Source organism: Setaria italica, chromosome III, assembly GCF_000263155.2.
Source record: "Setaria italica strain Yugu1 chromosome III, Setaria_italica_v2.0, whole genome shotgun sequence".
NCBI lineage: Eukaryota > Viridiplantae > Streptophyta > Magnoliopsida > Poales > Poaceae > Setaria > Setaria italica.
In genome coordinates, this window is record NC_028452.1 from 21464247 (window position 1) to 21489021 (window position 24775).

The 24775-nt window shown below is 41.9% G+C and overlaps 2 protein-coding genes across 2 annotated transcripts; both read right to left on the reverse strand.

Annotated features, from left to right (window-relative positions):
- Positions 1-1484, reverse strand: LOC101783212 (chitinase 7-like). The gene is given in 6 exon segments (XM_022825249.1): positions 1-477; positions 606-682; positions 684-739; positions 841-1296; positions 1299-1413; positions 1416-1484. Coding segments are annotated over 6 exon segments (1155 nt in total). The 3' UTR covers positions 1-95.
- An 892-nt stretch (positions 1485-2376) lies between these two features.
- LOC101770657 (stromal 70 kDa heat shock-related protein, chloroplastic) lies at positions 2377-8174 on the reverse strand. Its single transcript, XM_004962098.4, has 8 exons — positions 7521-8174; positions 6383-6635; positions 5353-5432; positions 4359-4501; positions 4181-4279; positions 3803-3992; positions 3179-3577; positions 2377-3068 (listed from the first exon to the last, which is right to left on the reverse strand). The coding sequence occupies exons 1-8, from the start codon at positions 8001-8003 to the stop codon at positions 2673-2675; spliced, it is 2043 nt and encodes a 680-aa protein (XP_004962155.1). The 5' UTR covers positions 8004-8174; the 3' UTR covers positions 2377-2672.
- Between the last annotated feature and the right edge of the window lie 16601 nt (positions 8175-24775).

Genomic DNA, 24775 nt, shown 5'->3' on the forward strand with positions numbered 1-24775 from the left:
CGTTCACAAACATATGAAAATTACACGGTTCTTTGCAAAGAAAAACACATGATCGCCGGAGGTGTACTCCGGCGGCAGCGGGGCACATCACACATCTACTGCGCCGAGGACCTGAGGACGCCGTCGAACGGCGCCTGGCCGGCGCAGTCCAGGTCGGGCCCGTAGCTGACGCCGAGGACGTCGCAGTAGCGCTTGTAGAACGCGACGCGGCCGCTGCCGGCGGCGCACTGCAGCCCGCCGGTGAGGATGCTCGTGGTCAGCCCGAAGCCCGGCCTGCGTCCGGCCGCGCGGTCCGCGGGCGTCGGGGCCCACTGCCCCGTGGCGACGGCGTGGCACGACGGCTCGGTCGGCGCGCGCGGGGTCATCCACAGCCACAGTGCCGTCTTGAACGCCACGACGGCGTCAGCCGTGAGCATGTCCCGGTTGCTCAGCAGGTCGGCGGCGATGGCCTCCCCGGCCGGCCCGTAGTTGTAGTTGCTGAAATAGATCAGAGCTTCAGATTAGCAAATTGTTCAGTATCTTTACAACTTGGGTAATTTGCTAATTGCTCATCACGTTCAAATTTCAACACAGAGAGGGGATCGGAGGCTTCATTGATTTCTTACTAGGAGATCTGCATGGGCCCGCGTGCATGGTACGTCGTGTTCGATGAGCAAGGCCACCGCGCGCTCGGCACGCAGTGCGTCTGACGTGGCGCCCTTCACCTCCTTGTAGCAGTAGCCCCAGGAAAACGGCCCACCTGCACGTCGCACATACGGAGTAGCGAGTAGAACATCAACTTACACGCTGCGATCGACCACCGTATAAAAAATGATCGTTTTATTCGCGTGCCATGTGTACCAGAGGTCTCGTGGGAGGTGTGCGCCAGGAACGCGGCGACCTCCCACTTGCGCGCGGCGGCGCCGCCCGTGGCGCCGAAGGCCGGGAACGCGCGCGCCGCGGCGACGAAGGCGTCGTAGGTGTAGAAGCCGCGCCCGGGGCACGCGGCGTCGTCGCGGTGCGGCAGCATCCGGTCGAAGAGCTCCCGGGTCAGCACGGACGCCACGCCGGCGGCGCACTGGCCCTGGCAGCCGGCGCCGCAGTGGTCGCCGCCGAGGCCGCAGTAGCCGTACCGGCTGCAGCAGAGGCCGTGGGGGCACGCCGCGCCGCCGGCCTGCGCGCCGCCGCCGTGGGCGCACTGGCTCTGGCAGCCGGCGCCGCAGTGGTCGCAGCTGCGGCCGCAGTAGCCGTACTTACTGCAGCAGAGGTTGTTGGGGCACAGCGCGCCTCCGGCCTGCGCGCCGCGCCGCCGCCGTGGGCGCACTGGCTGTGGCAGCCGGTGCCGCAGTGGTCGCAGCTGCGGCCGCAGTAGCCGTACTTACTGCAGCAGAGGTTGTTGGGGCACAGCGCGCCTCCGGCCTGCGCGCCGCACCGCACCGCTGGGCGTGCGCGGGCGCCGCGGCGTAGGCGAGGGCCAGAACGGCCAGCGCCAGGGCGGCCGTCATGGCCTTCTGGTTGGCAGCGCTCGCCCGAGACGACAACCATGGCGATTTCTGAATTTTTGGATCAGTTGTTGTGTGGTGATCGAGGTTTAGGATCGCAAGGCCAATTTATACAGAGAACGCGAACGCGATGCCCATGCAGTGATGGAGCGTGAATCGCAACCGAGTGGAGCAGCTCGATCAAGGGTGGAACGGGTGAATGATTTCCGCAACTGCTTCATCTCTAGTATACTAAATGACCAGTTTTAGTGCTCAGTTTGCGCAGCCAAAATTTATAACTCCAACAGATTATTAGCGACCGAAATGCTGAGCAAGTGAGCATCTGAGGATGAAGCCTGACACACTGCTACATGTTACGGAGTAGATCTAAGCTCCTGGACAACACAATACTGCCCGTTGAGCTGACACGACTGCATGACCAAGACCACAAAGTGCTGCCGCACTGACGTGTTATTCAGATTCAGCCGCCGCTGGCCTGTTCGCTTCAGCTTATAAGCCGGCTGAAAAGCCGAAACGGCTGATTTATTGTGAGAGAAAAATACTGTTTGATGGCTGATAAGCCAGCTGAATAAGCTGAAGCGAACAGGTTGTGCCTGACGCCAGGGAGCTGGATGAGCTTCTTATTCTCGGTGGATACAATACAACTGGAGACGTGTGCCTAGACGATCCCTGCAGCTAACTGGAAGCTCTCAGGCCGCAGTGCTCCCTTGACGGAGGTGATTATGTAGCATTTTCCTTTCAATTTCAAAATGTGAAGGTTTCAGTTGAAAACTCTGAAACCAAGGACTTCGTTCCGAATAAAATCCTTCGATCAGAATTGAATAAACACAGTTTCTACCATTTTGAAATAAGTTCCCAGAAGCCCAAAGGACCAACACAACTCACAACTCGTGCGTTTTCGGTTAAAAGCAACTCAAAAACACGGGGGCTCGCGACTTTATGTACTTCAACAGCATCCAGTCATCCACCACGTTCGATGCCTAGGCAATAAATGGTACTAGCCATTTACATAAGCCGTTATCAGAAGCAAAGGAAGCAGTAGAGCAAAAAAGGGCCTATGTATTTGTTTGACAGTCAAATCTGAACCTCCCCGAGCTCACCTCGTGTTCAGGTGCCAATATCTACCAAAAAACTACACCCCACATCCTACATAATCTTGTGGAACAAATGCCTCTGCAACCTAACATACCCTCATTTGCTGTCGGTAAAATCAGCGTCAATGACATCGCCTTCGTCGGCTGGCTTCTCAGATGAACCAGCACTGGCGTCAGCTCCTGGGGTAGGGCCAGCTCCCGGGGCACCCTGCTGGCTGTAGAGCGACTGCCCAAGCTGCATGACTTCCTGGTTCAATGCGCTCAAAGCATCCTTCATCGTCTGTGTGGAGCCACCAGCAACAGCGTCCTTGAGCTCCTGCAGCTTTGCCTCGACCTTCCCCTTGACGTCGCCTGGGACCTTGTCACCAAGCTCCTTGAGTTGCTTCTCAGTCTGATAGATGACTGACTCAGCTTGGTTCTTGGTGTCAATGGCATCTCTCTTCTCCTTGTCTTCCTTTGCGAATTTCTCAGCTTCATCAACCATCCTCTCCACCTGAAGATACAAGTTCAATCAATCAGCAATGTTGAATAACAGTGAAAATGTGTCCATCAAAAGTTGCTGAGAAATTGATAGCATAATTCTTGCTGAAAGTATTTACATACCTCATCCTTTGGCAGTGTGCTGGCCCCAGTGATTGTGATGTCCTGCTTCTTCCCTGTGCCCTTGTCCACCGCAGTCACAGAGAGGATACCGTTGGCATCAATATCAAACTTGACTTCGATTTGTGGAACACCACGAGGGGCAGGAGGAATCCCATCAAGACGGAAGCTACCAAGAGACTTGTTGTCCCGGACAAACTCTCTTTCTCCTTGGAGAACATTGATCTCCACACTGGTCTGCCCATCAGCAGCAGTTGAGAAGACTTCTGACTTTGAAGTGGGCAGTGTTGTGTTCCTTGGGATAATCTTGGTCATAACACCACCCAATGTCTCCAAACCAAGTGACAGAGGGGTGACATCAAGAAGGACAATGTCGCTGACATCACCTGACAGAACTCCTGCCTGCAGTCAAAAACTTGCACTCAGAAATAGTTCCAACATGCAATGTAGAGTAGCTCTAAGGAACCATATAACATACAGTACAACATTGATATCTCCAAAAGCTGCAAACAATAGTCGTTTGCCACAAAGTAACAAGGACACTATACATGCTGACATTTCTATGGTTAGGTAGAAGCCTGCTACAATCTTAATTTAATTAACCAAGCAAGGATTCCATGCACTCACCTGCACAGCTGCTCCAAGAGCAACAACCTCATCTGGGTTGACAGTCACATTGGGGTCCTTTCCTGTCATTTTCTTGACAAGCTCCTGAACAGCTGGAATTCTAGTCGAGCCACCAACTAGAATTACCTCATCAATATCTTTGAATTGCAGCTTTGCATCTCGAAGTGCATTGTCCACAGGGGTCCTCAGCCTGAAAGATAATTGACAACAGATGTTAGCAACACATTTGTTCATCAGCACAACAGGGCCATATCTAGCAAATACTGGTAGCATCAGAAGCATGCGCAAGCTTGATTTTACACCAACGAAATACAGTAGAACTATGGGCATCTGAGTTTCAATCCAAGTCAAGCCATATCAAGAGCCACAGTTACATACCTGTCAAGGAGATCTGAGCATAGCTCCTCAAATTTAGCCCTGGTAAGAGTTGTCTCAATATGCTTGGGGCCATCAGCAGTAGCTGTAATAAAAGGCAAACTGAAAGAAGCACAAATAAAAAGTTAGAATCTACTAAAAAGAAAGAAAGCAATGTTGGAAGATGGCTGAGGGAACTGACCTAATATTTGTCTGGGTCAGGGATGATAGCTCCATCTTTGCCTTTTCAGCTGCTTCCGTCAGTCGCTGCAGAGCTTGCTTATCTTTCAGCAAGTCAATACCCTCATCGTTCTTGAAGTTTCCAGCCAGCCAGTCGACAATTCTCTGTATGTGCAAATTGCATTTTAAGGACACACAAAGGGTTTGAATTATGGAATAAATAGCGATTACTGATAGTCATAGTGCTACAGGAAAGGCAAGTATCAATCAAGTACCAGTCCTTCAAAGTAGGATGAGCAGTTGCACAAGCTAAGACTTGAACTCACTATCTTAGTTTACGTCTTTGGCCCCATCAAATTGAACATGTTTTATAGCTTATGGATCCTGGAAGTTGTGATAACTAGCGCAAATGACCTCATTTGAAAAGTGAAACAAAAATATATTTGGTCTGCAACTTGTTCATTGGCTCGTTGCCTTCCTAATGTTCTTAATGTGGCAAGCCATGTTTTCTTAGTAATTGGCCCCAGCTGTCATCATCATAACTCTAGTTCCTTGCCTAAACTTGTCACAAGTGTGGTAGGTACATGGCGTGGTATATTGTGGTAAGCAACCAAACATCCCTTAAGTTCGTCAACCAACTGAAAACTAACTGTATGGATGGAAATATTCGTCATGTAAAAATGAAAATTTTGACAATTAGTCTAAGAGATTATTTGCTGCTGGTCCACGCCACACAATTTGCATAACATTTAACATCAAAGTTCGATAAGGTTCATGACAAACATCATATAATTAATTGTATAAAATCATTTTTTAGCTAAAATCCATTGCAACACCCAAATGCAACTCAGTTAGGGATGGAATGTCACTGAGCACAAAAGATTACATCATTAAGGCCAGAAGAAATTCCATGTGCCAATAAAGCCAAATAGAAAACAAAATGAAGAAGACTATTTTAGTCTCAAGCAAAAAGAAAAATGCATCTTCAGTCCAACAAAAGATAAAGAATGACTAACCTTGTCGAAGTCATCACCACCAAGGTGAGTGTCACCCGATGTTGACAGCACCTCAAAAACACCATCACCGACTTCAAGGACTGAAATCATCACCACAAATTTAATAAGTTGAATATATGATCAAAAGGGACCGGAAACTAACAAATTCAATAACCTTGAGGCATAAGAATAAAAAATGTGGATTGAAATGATACTATAGAGTTAAAATTTTCATGGTATTAGGGCCTCTTTTGACTGTAGCAGTTTCAAGGGAATTAGAGCATTTTAATCCCTGTAATTTTGTCCCCATAGAGATTTAAAAAAAAAAGGAAAGGGAATTCCCAAATCATATGGGATGGTTTTTTATGCTCACAATTTAATGACAAACAAATAATCTCAAAGCTCATTTACACTTCCTTGTGAAAGTTCAATTCATTTTCTCTGTCCATTCTCTTTGCTGAAGCAATTTTTCCCAATTTCCCTTCAAAATGTTTACGTAATTTCCTATGAACAATTCAATGATACATATTACTATTCTTCTGTCCACTGGATTCTGTAGTACTACATGACATTATAGTCCCACCACTTTCCTATTCCAGCGTTTTTTCTTAATGGGCTTACATGGCTAAATATAAACATAATATAGTACCCAACTTCCCACACTCACATAATACAGACCATTTCCTTTTTTATTAGTTTTTCACAGCATACAAGAAAATTGCTTATTCTTAGACAACTATGGAGTTTTAAAATCTCAATTTCCAGGACCTACAAAGATTTATAACTAATTATGTAATACATTACTAACCAAAAGCAGAATATTTAGCATTGACATCTATTCCAAGATATTGTTTCAACCACGATTTTAAAAAGAAATCTAGACAGAATTAGCAGCCCAAATCATTCAATTTCAATAAAAGGTTTAGTATCAGCTAAATCTCCTGTAGTGATTTCTGCCACACTTCAACTACGTAAAACCATAAATATTGTGTATCCTGGACGTAATCTCTATGTGAAGGGTGTCCACAGAAATGTGAAACAGGTCAGATACCTGAAACGTCAAAGGTGCCACCTCCAAGGTCAAAAACCAGAATCGTTTCATTGTTCTTCTTCTCAAAACCATATGCTAGCGATGCCGCTGTAGGCTCATTTATAATACGCAGAACCTCCAGCCCAGCAATTCGGCCAGCATCTTTTGTTGCCGTCCTTTGTGAGTCATTGAAGTAAGCAGGAACTGTGATCACTGCCTTTGTGACCTTGTCGTTCAAAAACTTTGATGCATCATCCACCAACTTTCTCAGCACCTGAGAGGATTAGAAACATTATTATTAAAATGTACAATCAAAATCATTTCTCAGTTAGTTTTGCTTATTACTCCTCTGTTTCAATTCCCATCGACAGACACCCCAGACAAATTATGCGGACAATATGGAATGATGACAAGCAGATATATAGATATCATGTCAAATAAACAACAATGTGCAATACTTGCGGACATTTCATTATATTCAACCAACTTATGATACAATCATCAACCATGCTCTAATTTAAGGTATATACAGAAAAGCTAAGGCAAAATTACTGGGCTCCCATAAGCAATCACCCGTGTAAGGCGTAAACAAGGAAAATGTAGTGTCACTATAGTTACCAGGTAGTCAGGAACTAAAAGAAACATATTTTTCATATGTAACTACTGCAAAAATATATAATACCACAATAAGCCAGTTAAGTTCAAGTCAAATTATCCATCAATATTAACACAAATGCAGCATGAGACAATGAATGCACCACCAACTTTTTTGCGAACCGTACAGTTTCATAACTCAGGGAAAAACAATTAACCATGATAACAATTTAACAGACAATGAATGCACCAACTCCTTGAGAAATGTACAATTTCAGACATCACGAAAAAAACTATTATCCATGATAACAAATTAATTTTCATGGTAAGTGTAGTCATGTGGACCATAAGCAATAATTTTTCCAAGGAAATACTGCAAAAAATAATTCTAATATCACGATAGCCTGCAAAATTACAGGACAAAATATTCTTAGTTCATTAGTAGAAGCACAAGACAATGAATGCATGGACTTTGTTGAGATAACTGTAAGTTTTCAGAAAAAAGGAAACATAACAGCAATTAACCTTAAGTATGCTGAAGAAACATCTGAAATTAGTAATATACCTGCGCAGAAATCTCCTCGGCCGCGAATTGCTTGCCAATCGCCGGGCAGTCGAGCTTGACGTTGCCGTTGTCGTCCCTCAGGACGCGGTAGGAGACCTGCTTAGACTCCTCGTCGACCTCGTTCATCTTGCGGCCAATGAATCGCTTGACGGAGAAGAATGTGTTCTCCGGGTTAACGACGGCCTGGCGCTTGGCGATCTGGCCCACGAGGCGGTCGCCGGACTTGGTGTACGCCACGACGGAGGGCGTGGTCCGCGCGCCCTCGGCGTTGGTCACGATCGTGGGCTTGCCGCCCTCCATGGCGGCCACCGCGGAGTTGGTGGTGCCCAGGTCGATGCCCACCACCTTCTCGCACGCCACCCGCAGCGGGCGCCACCGGCGGCTCCGGCTGTAGACCGCGGCGGAGACGGAGGGGCGGCTCCGGCGGGGCCCGTGGTGGGCCGCGAAGAAGGGGGTCGAGGTGGGGAAGGTCGTGGTCGCCATGGCCGACGGCGGCGAAGAGAGCTACAGCGAGGAGAGAGAATGAGAAGGTTACCTCTTATCTGACCAGAGAGGAAGGTTCGCGAAACCCTAGGAAGGAAGAGGGTGGATTGGAGTGTGTGGGCGATGGGGGTTTTTGAGGGATTGGGAGAAATGGCGAGAGGTTGGGGAAGAGATAAGGGAGGGGAGGAGGGTTTTATAGAGCTCCCGTGCGGCGAGCCGACTCTGGGGCCAGCCTGTGGCCGATCGAGCTGCTTGGATTTTGCTCTAGTCGTGGACGCCACAGGATGGCCCGTGAAGCTGTGGTCGGAGCATGGCATCCCGAAGATGGAGGGAAGGTTCTGGAAGCGGCGGGACTCGCGCAGGAAGCCTCGCGCACTAACCAAATTTTGTTCTCGGCACTTCCTGGGCTCCTGCAATCTGGAAGGAGAAGGTTGTTTCGAATACGCGTGGATAATCCTAATTGGCAGTATTTTGTGTACATGGCCCTTTTTTCAGATTTTCTTTCTGTTCCGAAATGTTGGTGGTTTTTCACCGACAGTTAAAGTTCATAAAAAATATATATTAACATTTATAATACTAATAAACAGATAAAGTATCCAAACATAGTTCAATACAGTGAATTTAAAGAAACAAATTTAATGTTGTAGATGTTGACTCTGTAAAAAAAATTAAAAAAATTTCTTTGGATGAAATTAAGGGGTTGTTTGGATTGACGCCGAAGCTCACCGCTCCAAAAATTTGGCATTGACCTCGCTTCAAAAGATTAGCAATCCTATATACACTTTATATTTATTTTTCCACAATTTTTGACTAAAATGATCTTAAATCGTAAAACTAAGAGTTGTGTCTTTCAACCACTGAAATCCTAAATCTAATCAAGGAGTATATCCAGTCCAAATTGACCGCTGAACAAGTGAATATTTAAGTATGACTTGAAAAACTAATTAATTTTTGTTGAACTGAAATATTTAGTACACTTCATCTACTTCTAGTAAACATAGAAAACTCGTGAACTCTCATAAATTGAACCTGTACATATCCACACATTAATCATTCAAATTCAAGTACAAGTTTCTAATTAACAATAGGAAAAGTTCAAATTACTACCCTCAAGTATAACCAAAGTCCGGATAACCCCTCAAGTATTCTTTGGTTCAATATACCCCATAAACTATGCTATTTAGTTCAATTTACCTCTTAACATAATTTGTCTTTTTTATTTCTCCATACACAAGTTGAATTTCAATTTAAAATTTTGCGGGGTAGTGGACACCACAATGTGTGTCAAAAAAATATATTATGAATCTTTCATCAATATTTTTGTATAATTTTGTATACCAAAAAATAGTTTATTATTAAATACCATACCCTATCAAAGTAATGATAAAAAATTCATGATAAATTTTTCTAATATGTGTTATGATGTCTGCTATCATCTTCCAAAATTTTAACTTAAAACTCCACCCGTAAAGACAAATTGCGTTATGGGATAAAGTGAACCAAATGGCACAGTTTAGAGATAATTAGGTTAAGGGTTATCGGAACTTTGTCTGTACTTGAAGGGAGTAATTTGAACCTTTTTCTAATTAACAATATACAACTGAGGGGAGTAATTTGAACCTTTTTCTAATTAACAATATACTACTCGGCAGTCAAACTTGATATGGTGTTCTACACCCAAGCAGAGGAAAAACAAACAGTAAAATGTCCATCATCCTTTTTCATTGTACATCCATTTGATGCACACAAATTAATAGCTTTGTGTTCAACAATAATCACCACAAATTGTTCGTAGGCGATGCTTTTATAAAATACATATTTTATAGGTCAAAACATATTAAAACACACAAAGAAAGGAAGGCAAATTCAAACAATCAAATATTGAGAGGAACACGTGCATATCACTTATGTTTTTGAAAATTGTATTTGTGTGCCTATTTATTTAGGCTTTTCTTATCTAGCAGGCATGTGTATTCTCAAAACAGGACAGAACCAGGAAGGTCTAGTAATGGTAAAGAGTAAAATGTACTCGAGAGGCAAAGAGAGCAGTGAATAAAGTTTGTACATATATATACATGGTGAAGGGGGCACCATGAAGGGACATGTCCACAGGACATGTAACTGCTCGTACCCTTTGGAATTAGATCACATGGTAAATGTTCTCTAACGCTCCCCCTTATCAATTCCAGCTTCATTTGACCATCCTTCAATTATGTTAATAATTCCTCCAAGAAAAATCCCGTGGGAAAAACCTGAGGAGAAAATTATATATAGATAGATAGATTCCAGGTGAACTTCTCAAAACCCAGTGGAAAAAATAAGGAGAAGAACCATGGTACATTATTGTTCCATTCAGACCTCCATGAGAGAAGCTCAAAGTATAGTCCAGAGAAGAATGATATGTCTGTAGCCATCATCTCTAAAAACCCCGGTGGGGGAAAATAAATGATGAGACATATACTTTAGACTAATATTTCTCCAAATAATCTTGTCAAAAAATCTGAAAAATATATAGATATATCATGTGAACTCCTTAAAAACCAATGGGAAAAATAAGGAGAAGAGCCATGATATATTGTTGTTCCATTTGAACTCTTGTGAGGTAAACTCATAGCCTAGTTCAAAAGAACAATAATTATGTCACAAAGTATCATCCTCAAAACCAATGGCGGGGGAAAATAGATGATACGACATAGGACCTTGTGTCGAAGTAGCCTCATTAAAAACTTTGAATGAGAAACCCAGAAAGGGGAAAAACTCATGAAAGGAAAAGAGCACAACATGATGTAGAAACAAGTTATGGATCAAAGAGGAAACTCCCCTGATACTTGCAAATCAATAAGACATGTCATGCCAATCTCTCAAATACATTTGAAAATGTGGAGTAAAGTAGAGACTATGTAAATAATCTTTAAGATTATCACAATACTTAGTTTGCAAAATGTTTATTTCCCGATGAAAGGGATAAAACATTTCGTAGGCTAAATGTATAGTAACATTGTGCCTCACATAACTTGCATCCATCTCAACAACACAAAGTGATATTATCTTCACATATAATATGGTTAGTGATTGGTAGAACCACAACCACCACATAGCCTTAGTACGTGGTTTATCATTTTGCAAAGCTATATGTAGTGTTGCTATAGAATGATTGGTGTAAGTGACCACTAATGTCTATTGATAGACATCCATGAAATGGCAGGTCCTACTTACAAGTACATGAAGCATGTCAATGATCTGGCACTTGCTTTTACCATCAAGTTCCAAGTCCGACGATCCCCACCAACCAATCTACCACCTTGGGATACCCCTCGGTAGGTTGCTGGGTATAAAACACCAACATTTGGCGCTTAGCCCCTGAGCTTGAGAGCTAGCAGAGCTACCGGAGGTATTCCGAGTAGTAATTGGCGCTTAGCCCTCGAGTTTGGGAACTAGCTGAGCCATTGGAGGAACGCTGAGCGTCTTGGAAAGTTGTCGCTGAAGCTTGACCTGCAAAAAGAGATGCATATATTGACGATACTACTTAAATTTATTCAGTAATGAATGTAAATGTTGTGTGTCATGCTCTTGTTTCGGCCATATTTCTCCCAAGTAGTTAGCATGTTTCGTTTAGGCTCTCAGTCCCTGTTTAGCTATTGCCACTGCGTGTGAGATCTTTGTCTCGTGTACGCATACTGGCACTGCTGCTACGCGTCTGAGATCTTTGTCTCGTGTACGTGTTCTAGCATTTAGGCATGGCAGAAGATCCGAGGCTTTCACGGATTGAGGCGTGTTCTGCTCGAGGAGATTAGTGACTGCTAAGAGGAGACAAAAAAATAAGTAGTCGACATTGTGATAAAAAGAGAGCAAGATTGTGTGTAAAGTAGTCATTGAGACTTTTCTATCTTTTAGTGACGAGAGTGCGTGTTGCTACGCATAAGATTCATGCCTTCTTAGGGTGTAGCTGCTGTGAGCCTCCAGCACTCAGTGCACCAAATCCGTGGCCGTAGCCTCCGAATTCGATGTACCAAGCCTATTGGCGGAGCTTCCGGAACTTAGTGCACAAAACCCGTGGCTATAGCCTCCGTAATTCAATGTACCAAGCCCATGGTTGTTGGTTAACATGCCCTAGGAATAGTCAGCGAAGTGTAGCTCTGAAGGGCAATTCCCGTCAAGAGACGTACACAAATAAGTAGTCAGCACATTCACCAACCATGCTGAAAACAAGCCAGAGAAAAATAATTATTAAAAAAGTGACTTAGCTTGATCATGGATGATTGTCGATGAAACCGCGACGGTTGTTGATGAATCCGATTAGTCGGAGTTGATTCCGACTAGTTGTCGACGGTATGAGGCCTGCCCTCGACTAGTTTCTAGTCGAGATGAGTAGTCGAGGTAGTCGTTAGCGAGCTGGTGTAAACGTCTTGCTCTTGCAGAAGTAGTCGATCGCATCATCGGAGATTTGTTGGTGTTGCCACACAATCTGAAGTTCTTCTGGTAGCTTTTTTTGGCGTGCGCATAGCTGAATACACCATTGATTTCCAGCGCCAGAGGGAACAATGGCAGTTGTTTCTTTATTTTGATGCTTGGCGTGCTTTTCCATCTCCGATCAACAAAGCTGGTCTCTGCTTCGGACTCGACTAAGGAAATCGATTTCCTGTAGGATTTCGTCTTGATGCCATCCAATTCTATTCCATCTTGATCTTGATGCTTGGAGACGATCAACGACAAGTGAATTGCTCCATTCCGCACTCCGTTTCGAATTCCAATTCAGCGATAACATATGGTAGCTCAGAATTAGCCTGTCCGGTGACTTCACCTCGGACTCCGACGCAATTGCACATCGAGTTGTCGATTGGATGGGAGAATAGTGTTCTTGTCTTGTAGAGTAGATTGATCTTGATGAGGTCCTTCAAGCTCGCCCGATGATCTCGACGATCACCCCTACCTAGCATGCCAGATGTTGGTGTTTTATACCCGGCAACCTACCGAGGGGTATCCCGAGGTAGTAGATTGGTTGGTGGGGAATCGTCGTACCTAGAACTTGATGGTAAAAGTGAGAACACAAGACAAAGATTTATTCAGGTTCGGGCTGTCAGAGTAGCATAATATCCTAGTCCTGTTTGGGATGTTGTATATTACGCCCTGCGCTTGGGTGTTGTTTGGTATTGAGGATTTGGTCCTCTGTTGTGGTTCTCTATCTGCCGATCTAGATACCCCTACCCTCCTTTATATACTACAGGGGGCGGGATTACTAATTAGTTATAAGGTAGGAGTTCTAGTAAGATTACAATGTACGAGTCCTAGTGGGATTACAGAGGAATCCTATTAGGAGTCCATCTTCTTCCTTCCTTGCGGGTACTGGGGATTTATCCCAACAAGCTCCCGAGCGCTTCATAGATAGATGATTTTACCGCCCATAAGTATAATATCAAAAATTTATGATTTTATAGGAGAATAAATAGCATTGAAAACAATACTTGGGCTTTGCGTAAAACCCTTGTTGCTACTAGCCTTGCTTCTCACCTCCATATTGTTCCCAAATCCATTTCTGGATGAAAACAAATTCGTATCCACAGTAAAGATACCATGAAGCGTTGGAAATAGTCCAAACACTTCTTTCAGTTGAGCGAGGCTATCTCTGCTTTATTACATCACTTTACAAGATCCAGTTTTAGCATGGAGGTGCTCTGTCATGGTCATGGTCAAGTATCATCTAAACAGTGCGTGCAGGCTTGAAATCCCTTGTTTGACTGTCCAGACAGATTATCAAGCACTGGCCAATCATTGATGGTTACGAACAACAATGCTTGTAGATTAAAAGTCTTCTTTTTATCCTCATCCCACACACATACACCTTCTTCCTTTCATAATAGTAGAAGTTCATCAACCAACAGTCTTAGTTAAACATCAATGCTGTTGCCAGGTTATTTTGGGCCTTAGATAATTATCGGCATCATAATGAATTTCCGCTTCATGCATATCCAGGGCGGAAGGTTGAACATACATAAGGTCACAGGTCAAGTGCTATGACCACTAATGAACTCACCGAATGGATTGAATCCATCTGTACTTTCACCAAATCGTATGTTCCTTACATCCTTTTCAAACTCGGGAAATTCTGTATCAATTGTTCTCTACTAGGACCCGTCAACGGGGTGTCTAATCATTTCATCTTTCTTACGTTCTTATTTGTGCCAACGCAACAACTTTGCAAGTGCCTTGTTTCTGAACAAATGCTTCAACCATGGTACTATAGGGAAATACCACATTATCTTTGTAGGAATTTTCTTCTTGATGGCCCACCCCTCAACATCACTAGAGTCATCTCGCCTGGTCCTATAACACAGAGCTTTGCTCACAGGACAAGCCTCTAATTTCTCGTATTCCTCACCGTGATAGAGAATACAATCATTAGGACATGCATGTATCTTTTGTGCCTCCAAACCCAGAGGGCAAACAACCTTTTTGGCTTCGTACATTGAGGACGGCAATTCATTCCCCTCAGGAAGCATGTTCTTTATGATTTTCTAAATGCCTGATATCTCTTTATCATATCACAGACATGGAGAGACCACAACACAAATAGTTACAACTTACACAGCATAATTCGACGAGCAAACTAAACTAAACAAACAAGTTGTTGTTTTGTTCAGCACTTAGACCATTTTCACAAACCTAATCAGGAGGGAGTTGCAGAGTCCCTCCAACTCCAACACCTGATGCCTAGTGACTAGCCAAGATGGCTGTATTACCATTGGCTGGAACACTGCCGCAGACTCTAGCTGCTCCCAGGCCAACAATGGTTTCTTTGTACCTTGTGCATTTGCCAAGTGCTTCATGCCTCTGAAGCCAATAGTAACAGCCAGGCACAATATCATCATCTGCAATTCTGCATCCAATCGATTTCTGGTATGTAGACCACGTTGTAGATTATGTATGCACAATCTTCACTCTAGGAAAACAGATTAATGAAGAGCACTGCTTGATGATTGAAAAGGTTTAGTAATAATTGTTTGACTCCCAACTACAGCTGCTAGTACATCAATCACCAGAACAGGTCATCTGAGTGATTATACAAACACAGTTGCCTACATCAGTGCTTCTAAATATGCGGAGTTTTTTTAACTGAGTATTGTGATAAAGATCATGCCTCTAAGGAAGATCAGCCAAAATTTTGCACTCATGTAAGATGCTAAAGATCATGCCATGTGGATGATTAATAACGATAATAAAATACCTAAACACTAGAGGTGTTACAGCTCGTGTTGTGAGAATGAGGGAATCATCAGCATTTCATTTCAGAAGTGAAATGGTGACAAAAATGTGAAATCTTTACTAAGCCAGTTCGCACTAACTAGTCATGCCCACTGCCTAACGATTATCTTAACATTATAATCAGACTCCATGCATGTAAAAGAAATTGTTTAAACACAGAGCTGGTAGTGTTTTCTCGTGTTGTTCAACACCTCATGTCGGTACGAACTTTGGATCGTGCAGCACAAGTACACATGAATATATGAGATGTGACTTCGGCACTAATGCATACGAGGAGGGAGATGTTAGTTCAGCACTATTACATACTCCCTCCATCCCAAATTGTAGATTGTTTTGACTTTTCTAGGTTCTTAGATGTTTGTACGCACATAAATATAATGATGCATACAAACATCTATGAATCTAGAAAAGCCAAAACGATCTACAATTTGAAACACAGGTAGTATTCAGGATCAATGCTACAGAGATATGGGAAAAATGATAAAAATGTTAGCCGTAGAATCAAGTGGTGTCAAGCATGGCAAAGTTTATAGTACAATGATTACACCCACAATATTGTGGAACACACTGCTGTTGAATAAAGTGGAACAAAAGGGAAGGTTTTGAGCTGTCCAGTACTTTACGCATCATTCATATTTGCCAAAAAAAAGTTCTAATTTTGATACGATATTGAAAAGAGATTAGTTGGTCTTTTCATTTGCAGCAAAAGAACCACCGAAACCCTGGTGTTTCAAGCTTAACTACAGCTAAATCCTATGATCCATATGACTCTCCATGTATGCATCCTAGTCTCACATCCAAAAGCACAAAGCAGAAAAGCACTTGTGCATAGGCACACTACTAGTACAAATGTTTCCAAAGCTCTAGACATTAATGGATAAAGATCGGTGGGCAACAGTTTGGCCCCAACGGTTTTTGGCCAAGCAAGCGCCCACAGGTTCATTTACCTCTTTTCGTCCAATTCTGTAAAAAGAACAATTCCAACAATTCCAGTAAAGTGAAGATTAAACACTGGAATCATGAGTTTTAGTGATAAAGTTAGTGGAATCATAAGCATAGTGATGAAGTTACCTCATATCTGGATTCTTCTCAATCAAGCCTTTCACATCCCCCCCCAGAGGTTCAGGTTTCTTTACCTCTGTTCGTCCAGTTCTATAAAAAGTTTGATTCCAACAGTTTAGTACAGTGAAGATTAAACATTGGAGCCATGAGCTTTAGTGATGAAGTTAGTGGAATCATAAGCTTAGTGGTTACTTCATATCTGGAGTATTCTCAATCAAGCCTTTCACATTCTCCCCCGGAGGTTCAAGTTTCTTTACCTCTTTTCGTCTAGTTCTATAAAAAGTTCGATTCCAACAGTTCAGTAAAGTGAAGATTAAACACTGGAGTCATGAGCTTTAGTGATGTAGTGGAATCATAAGCTTAGTGATGAACTCACCTCTTATGTGGAATCTTCTCAATCAATTCTTTTACAAGCTCCTGTTCTTTTTGGGTTGATAGCTGTTGCTGCTGCACAAATTCAGACTCTCTGAAAACAAATACATTGCAAAGCCAATCATATTACAATAAATATGATTGTAAAATAATTACAAATAGTGTATCTGACATAATATTACCCGACGATAGTTAGCTGTATATTAGATTCGGATTGGTCAATAGCAATTCGTTGTTCAGACTTTCGCTTCCATAACTTGAATAGCAACCAACAAAATAATGCAGCAATAATGCAAGAAACAACAACAACAAGCACAATGCCTCCAGAATGGGGATGATGTGGTGGTCTCCAATCCCCCTCTGCAGGAGGTGGAGGAGCACCTAATAAGAGATAAAAATAAGTTACATGAGAGAGGGGAGAAGCACTAAGTGTTCACTTCATCTACACGAGAGAAAGAGAGGGGAAGAGTCTGCACCTCCGCAAAGGCTTATTAGCTGAGCCACCAAAGGTTTTTTTTACCTCCACAACGGTAGTAAAATCTAATTACTTTTTCAGCTTTTACTCCAGCTTTTAAAATGTTGCATAGATATGGAACACTATAACCTCTTTCAATAACATTAGTAACACTTAAGCAGCAGACTCCATTAGGTCTTTCACTGTTGATACAATATCCTTTGATCCTCGTTGCCAAGTAAATTGCATCACACCGCACATTATCCAGTTGTGCAGTACTAGTTCCACATAAAGTGATAAGGCATAGAACCCATAGAATAATACTCGGATATACCTTACCCTAACATAAAAAAAACAATGTATAAGAGCAAGGATTCTTATATTTGTTTGTCTAAAAATATAGTGTAATAGCCAAACCAAAGGTTGATCAGCAACCACCAATGTAATTAACCAACAGAGCTAATAGATGCTATGTGTCAGAAGGTCACCTTGAACATCTGAACCAAAGAGAGAGGTAGCTCAATCTTGGGAACAGTGTAAAGAGGCTTCTCAGCAACAATGACTGGCAACCTAAGATGCAGATCATTGTATTTCTCCTCCAAAAGGGAATAAAAGTATTAACACAATGATAAAACTAAGGGGTCATTTCCTGGACAGATAACAATAAAATCTTTAAGAAATTAAGGGATCATGAATAATAGGCTCCAACTTTTACACTCTAGATGAAAAAAAGACAATATGAACAAGATCATGTATCCACTAAATAGGTGGTATTTGAAGTAGCACCTTCCTTTGGGAAAAGTTGTGCAGTGCGAGTAAACAACATTTCAAGAGCTCCAATTGACATGATGTCTATACCTTATGGACCCTTATGATTCATCATGACTTCCTGAAATGAGAATCAGGGGCTTCCAATATCCCAACCTTAGTATTGTGCACCACCGAGTTAGGTCGTGAATGTCTTCCATTAACAGGATAATCAAAATCCTTTAGGTGTCTACCAACAGTAGGTTGGTTGCCAACGAAAGGTTGGTCTGCATTTACTATCTTAGAAGGTCTAGCCTTCAGTTGCTTGCAAGCAGCTTAATCCCAATTTGTGACCATACTTCTCCCCCTCTTATTTACAATGGTGGTTGTAATAGGGAGTTGAGTGATTTTACATGTTACCACCACTCTTTCTGGCACTACATAGGATTAGTAAGATTTTATGACACCTGATGGTAAATGCATATGGCAGTTGATTCACAATTTGTTGAAAATCATTGAATTGGAAGGGTTTAGCTTAAGTACGGGATCCTGAGCTTGAAATGCTTAATGCATTCCAATAAATTTCCTAGCATTATTTATGGTACTTGAAATCTCCCTCTAATGCCTGGAAATGCTCATGATTAAAATATAGATAGCGTACGGGGCATAAATAGATCCTCACAAAGAGGTTCTAAATGATTGACGGAGAGTGAAATCTCACATAGATTCCCAGTTTCCTGTGTGCCCATAGATGTATGCTATGGTGGTGAGATTGGGATGTTTTAGTAAAAAATACACCCAATGTACGCAAATGGGAAATACTTCATGGATTCCCATGTACTAAAAGCAGAGGGGAACTGATAAATGCAGTTAATCACAAGTCAGGAGTGTGTAAAATTACCTTACTCCAACAAAAGGTTGGAAATGACAAATCACTAGTGATGGTCATGTGATGATCTTAACTGTCTGAATTATAGATTCATCATATCCGTTGTGGATATAATTCTGAATACCTAAGCAATACAATCATCATTGTAAGCACAAAAGATAAATTCAGTAGTGTGTAGGGTAATGTGCTCAGAAATTGAGCCATTATTCCAGTTATTTATTCCAATAAATCTTTTCGTCCAGTTCTGTAAAAAGAACAATTCCAACAATTCCAGTAAAGTGAAGATTAAACACTGGAATCATGAGTTTTAGTGATAAAGTTAGTGGAATCATAAGCATAGTGATGAAGTTACCTCATATCTGGATTCTTCTCAATCAAGCCTTTCACATCCCCCCCAGAGGTTCAGGTTTCTTTACCTCTGTTCGTCCAGTTCTATAAAAAGTTTGATTCCAAAAGTTTAGTACAGTGAAGATTAAACATTGGAGCCATGAGCTTTAGTGATGAAGTTAGTGGAATCATAAGCTTAGTGGTTACTTCATATCTGGAGTATTCTCAATCAAGCCTTTCACATTCTCCCCCGGAGGGTCAAGTTTCTTTACCTCTTTTCGTCTAGTTCTATAAAAAGTTCGATTCCAACAGTTCAGTAAAGTGAAGATTAAACACTGGAGTCATGAGCTTTAGTGATGTAGTGGAATCATAAGCTTAGTGATGAACTCACCTCTTATGTGGAATCTTCTCAATCAATTCTTTTACAAGCTCCTGTTCTTTTTGGGTTGATAGCTGTTGCTGCTGCACAAATTCAGACTCTCTGAAAACAAATACATTGCAAAGCCAATCATATTACAATAAATATGATTGTAAAATAATTACAAATAGTGTATCTGACATAATATTACCCGACGATAGTTAGCTGTATATTAGATTCGGATTGGTCAATAGCAATTCGTTGTTCAGACTTTCGCTTCCATAACTTGAATAGCAACCAACAAAATAATGCAGCAATAATGCAAGAAACAACAACAACAAGCACAATGCCTCCAGAATGGGGATGATGTGGTGGTCTCCAATCCCCCTCTGCAGGAGGTGGAGGAGCACCTAATAAGAGATAAAAATAAGTTACATGAGAGAGGGGAGAAGCACTAAGTGTTCACTTCATCTACAAGAGAGAAAGAGAGGGGAAGAGTCTGCACCTCCGCAAAGGCTTATTAGCTGAGCCACCAAATGTTTTTTTACCTCCACAACGGTAGTAAAATCTAATTACTTTTTCAGCTTTTACTCCAGCTTTTAAAATGTTGCATAGACATGGAACACTATAACCTCTTTCAATAACATTAGTAACACTTAAGCAGCAGACTCCATTAGGTCTTTCACTGTTGACACTATAATCATGACTAATAGAATTGCCTATATTTTTTCACTTCATCCCAATGATAGAATGGCCAAGTTGATCATACCAGGTGTGGTATGCATCAAAGGCATGAAAAATTATATCAAACACAATATGTTGTACGGGAATATATATGTAGAATACAATCCAAGACAAATGTTTCTCTTGGACACATATGCCATATCCATTACTATCATCTTGTATTTCCACATGGCAGAAACTTTTATGGATATTCTATAATTTGGTAAGACATGAGTCGAATCATGATATAACAAAACATCCTTGATGACTCAAGTACCATAGAGAGCATGATAGTGGACTATCATCACATCGCATGGAGCGATTATCAAAATATTCTCTCCTTTTTTCAAAGGAAAGTGAGAATATTTTATTTCCCTAGTTATAGAGATTGTGGTTCAATTAGCCACAAGGCACATTTCTTCCTTAATTGGAATAATTCCCGTACAGTTCTATATAAGACAAGAATTTAATGAAATTCTTATCAATTTATACAGAAATATAGTAATGAACATCCAATACGATGGTATGACATTCCAATACTTACGGGTTTGTACAACTCAAATGTCATGAGTTCGTACTCCCCGAATCAAAACCGAGTTTGTAGAACTCCACTTATGAATAAGTTTGTTCAACTCAAATAGCATGAGTTTGAACATATTACAACACCATTAAATGGGATATCAATGGCAGTGAGATTATGCCAAATCTCAGAGTAGATCATTTGAATAGTACTTAATGAGCATGTCATCTAACAAAATAGGGTCCTCTTAGAAAAGAGAAATGTTGTTACATGATCCAATAGGAGCCACAAGTAAGCAACCAATCACTGGTGTTGTGTTAGATTGAAGATTGAAGGGTGCTTCGCATCTTGGCTCCGATGAGTACTTTGCATCCATTAGGGACTTGTGGTATAGGTGTCGGTGTTTTATACCTGGCAACCTACCGAGGGGTATCCCAAGATAGTAAATTGGTTGGTGGGGAATCATCAGACCTGGAATTTTTTTGGTAAAAGCAAGGACACAAGATAAAGATTTATATAGGTTCGGGCTGCCAGAGTAGCGTAATACCCTACGTCCTGTTTGGGGTGTTGTATATTGTGCCCTGCACTTGGGTGTTGTTTGGTATTGAGGATTTGGTCCTCTGTTGTGGTTCTCTATGTGCCGATCTAGATACCCCTGCCCTTTTTTATATACTCCAGGGTGCGAGATTACTAGTCGGTTACAAGATAGGAGCCCTGATAGGATTACAATGTATGAGTCCTAGTAGGATTATAGAGGAATTATAGTAGGAGTTCGTCTTCTTCCTTCCTTGCAGGTACTGGGGATCTATCTCTGACAATAGGATTAGGTGCTTGGGCATATGACATTATATCAAAATGTATAGTGTAACCACATTTATGACAAGTGAGTTGTCATTCTCCTTGCCCTTCTCTTTGTGGATTGCATTGGACATTTGCCTCTTGTTGTGTTTGCATTTATCTGCTGGGTTCATAGATTAGCAGGAGTGTCAATCCATTGAACCTTGTGTTATTCTCAATGTTATTCTAAACACTATGAACCTCCGGAGAGAGGCGCCACACAAATTGTGCATTGATGATGATTCTTCAAATGAAGTTCATCAAACTATTCATTATGTGTTTTGAATGAATGGATAATAATGCTGGTAGTTTGCAAAATTTCAACTTCAAGCAAATGTTGGAGACCGACATAGTTCTACTCATAAGGCAGTAGGTCTTATGAGTTCCTTTGCTATTCATTGTGTGCTTGTAGAGCAAGCCACAAAGCACATAAGTTCTTTTCCAATAGGTACTCATGTGTGAGATACTTATGAATGTAGAACCTTAAAAGAAAGAGAGCACCACACTTCTTCTAGATGTGAAAAGGTGGATCACCATATTGGGGTTCACTAATCACTTTTAGTAGCTCATGGAATGCAAAAATGATCTTGATATCTAATGCACATGGAGGATAATCAAGCCCATCGGGCGAGTCCATTGAACTTTATTAAAGTAATTATCCTTAACATGATATAACCATTGGTTTTAATTAATTTACAGATGGTAAATTCGGTGATGTTGTAACATTGATGCAAAATATGAAACATCATATCTTCTTATGTTGGAGAATTGTAGGTATCACAGAAGGTGTACCTAATAATTGAGTTATTTTTTGAAAATTGGTGGACACAATATAAATAATTTTCATGTAATGAAACAATGGAGTAGATCTCCCCGTGGTGGGCAAGGATCTTGTTGTCTAAAAGCATGGTCTCTGGGTGATATATTCAAAAGGAGCATACCGCAACCGATGCTTAGATCTTTACTACCCTGTGCTTGACCAAATTTCAAAAATAAAATGGTAATCACCAAAAAGGTGTAGACCAAAATTTAAATCTCCAAATACGTTTACTTGGGAGAACACATGTAGGTAATCATCATAAGATTTAGACCTTTCAATGATGAGCACGTAATATGCTGTCTAAAAGCTTAGTCTCATGGCAAATAAATTCTTAGAGAAGAGTTTACTGCAGCCAATACGTAGATCTCTGTCACCGTGTTTCAATCTTAAGTAAAAGAGATGCAGTATATTTGCAACGAATTCATTATCAATTAAGTATGGCTTAATTAAGACAATTCAATTTTGTTAAAATGCAACTTATAAAGTAAATTGCTAAATTAACGAAGTCACAAAAAATATAGTACAGGGGTAAATATTCTACAAAAGTAGATACTCAACTGTACATAATCTTTGTACTAAAACAAAGATCAAGAAGTAGCATAATTATGTGAGATCCTGCAGGCTTCTCGTCAAAATAGCCACAGTTACGTATGTTAAACAACAACATACATATTCTAGTCTGAAATATAATGTATGGGAGTAAATACTCCAAAAGAGTAGACACTGCCATACATAATCTGTTAAAGTTGAAGACTAAAACAGAAATATAGTTTCCAGACCGAGGCATTTCAGTTGTGGCTTCAGGCGAGAAACCACTGACCTCCACTTTGACCATGCCGACCAACCGCAGCCTCCGCCGCCACCGGAGGGGCGTGGGCGGGCGAAGCCACCGCCGAGCCTTGGCAGTTGGCACTGCCGCTGGAGCGCAAGCAGACGCTGCTGCTGGCCGGGGTCGGGAGGGTCACAGGCTGGCCGGTGCCGCTACCGGCTACCGCTCGCCACAGACTTGCGGTTTGCTCGTGAAGAGCGGCGGCTGTGGGCGAGTGTCCTCGTCGGGCTCCATTACCGCTGCCGCTGAGCCACTGGGACACGGGCAGGCGTAGGAGTACGGGCGGTCGAGCGGCGGCGCTGCGCCCTCTGGGCTCTGGCTCGAGCAGCCGCACACCATCGTGCCACATGGGCTCTGATGGACGAGCGCTGCGGCCGTAGCCACAGAGACTCAGACGAGCATGCGCTGTCGTGCCTCTAGGCTTGTTGCAGGAGAAATCGAAGAACGGCAGTTCCATTTGCATGAAGAATGTACCAAAATGGTAGAGCATAATAAATGCTTACATGTTTCGATGGTGTCGTTCTTCTTTTTGTGGTGGGTGCCGATTATCTCTTTTCTGGATGTTCCGGCAAGGATGAACTGGAGATGCATAGAAAACATCATCGTAGTTCATCGAGTTGATGAAGTTTTCGTCCTCACGCAGAGGTTGGGTGCCTTCATCGTTGAGGGACCGAAAATCTCATGATGAGTGTGCTGCGTCGTGATGATCTTCGACGTCGTCGCCGGTGTGCGTCTTGCCGTTCTCGCGAACTCGCTAACTGCTCGGTGGAGAGCAAAAGTGCTGATCCGTTTTCTTCCCAGGCTGTATAGCACTCGGTCCTCTCTCCTTCGTTTCTTCGGACGTGCGAACTCAGGAAGAGCAAAAGTGCTGATAACGTGTAAAGAGTAAAATGTAATCAATAGGCAAAGAGAGTAGTGAATGGATTGTTGTATTGATCTCATGAAGTCTATGCATATACATACATGCATGCATGCTATATATATACATACATATATATATATATACATATATATATATATACATATATATATATATATATAGGGAGAGTATACTCTTTGGTCGGCTATAGAATAGCTTATTCTGTGATTAGCCCATCCAACGCACTAGGATGGTTACAATAACTTGAATGGTTTCAGGCAACAACATAGTCGCCTTACTAGAATTGATTTGTCCATTCTTGTATGTCGTAATTTATTATAAATCGATTGTACCCTAATTTACCAAAAAGGCATCTTAACGCTAAATATATATATGATGAAAGGGCACTACGAAGGGACATATCCATTAGGATATGTAACTGGTCACACCTTTTGGAATTAGACCATATGGTAAATGTTCTCTAACAGTAATGACAGAAGCCGGAGTTTGGGCTAGTTTCGTTGTAGCTATGTAAGCCTAATAACTAGAAGGCCATCACCCAATTCTTAATATTGTATTATTCAAGTAGCATGCATATACAATTGATTTTTAACATGAACTCATAACTTATTAAAATAAGTAAACGTTCATATTCGTGGAAGTTCAATTGGATCAAAAGCCATATGTAGACAAATAAAAAATCTTGACAACATTT

Excerpts from the sequence above, each read along its gene's own strand:
- LOC101770657 (XM_004962098.4), bottom strand. The coding sequence starts at position 8,003 with ATGGCGACCACGACCTTCCCCACCTCGACCCCCTTCTTCGCGGCCCAC. Across the intron at positions 6,636-7,520 it reads CCGAGGAGATTTCTGCGCAG|GTGCTGAGAAAGTTGGTGGA; the intron begins GTATATTACTAA and ends TAATCCTCTCAG. Across the intron at positions 4,502-5,352 it reads GTGGTGATGACTTCGACAAG|AGAATTGTCGACTGGCTGGC; the intron begins GTTAGTCATTCT and ends TTGCACATACAG.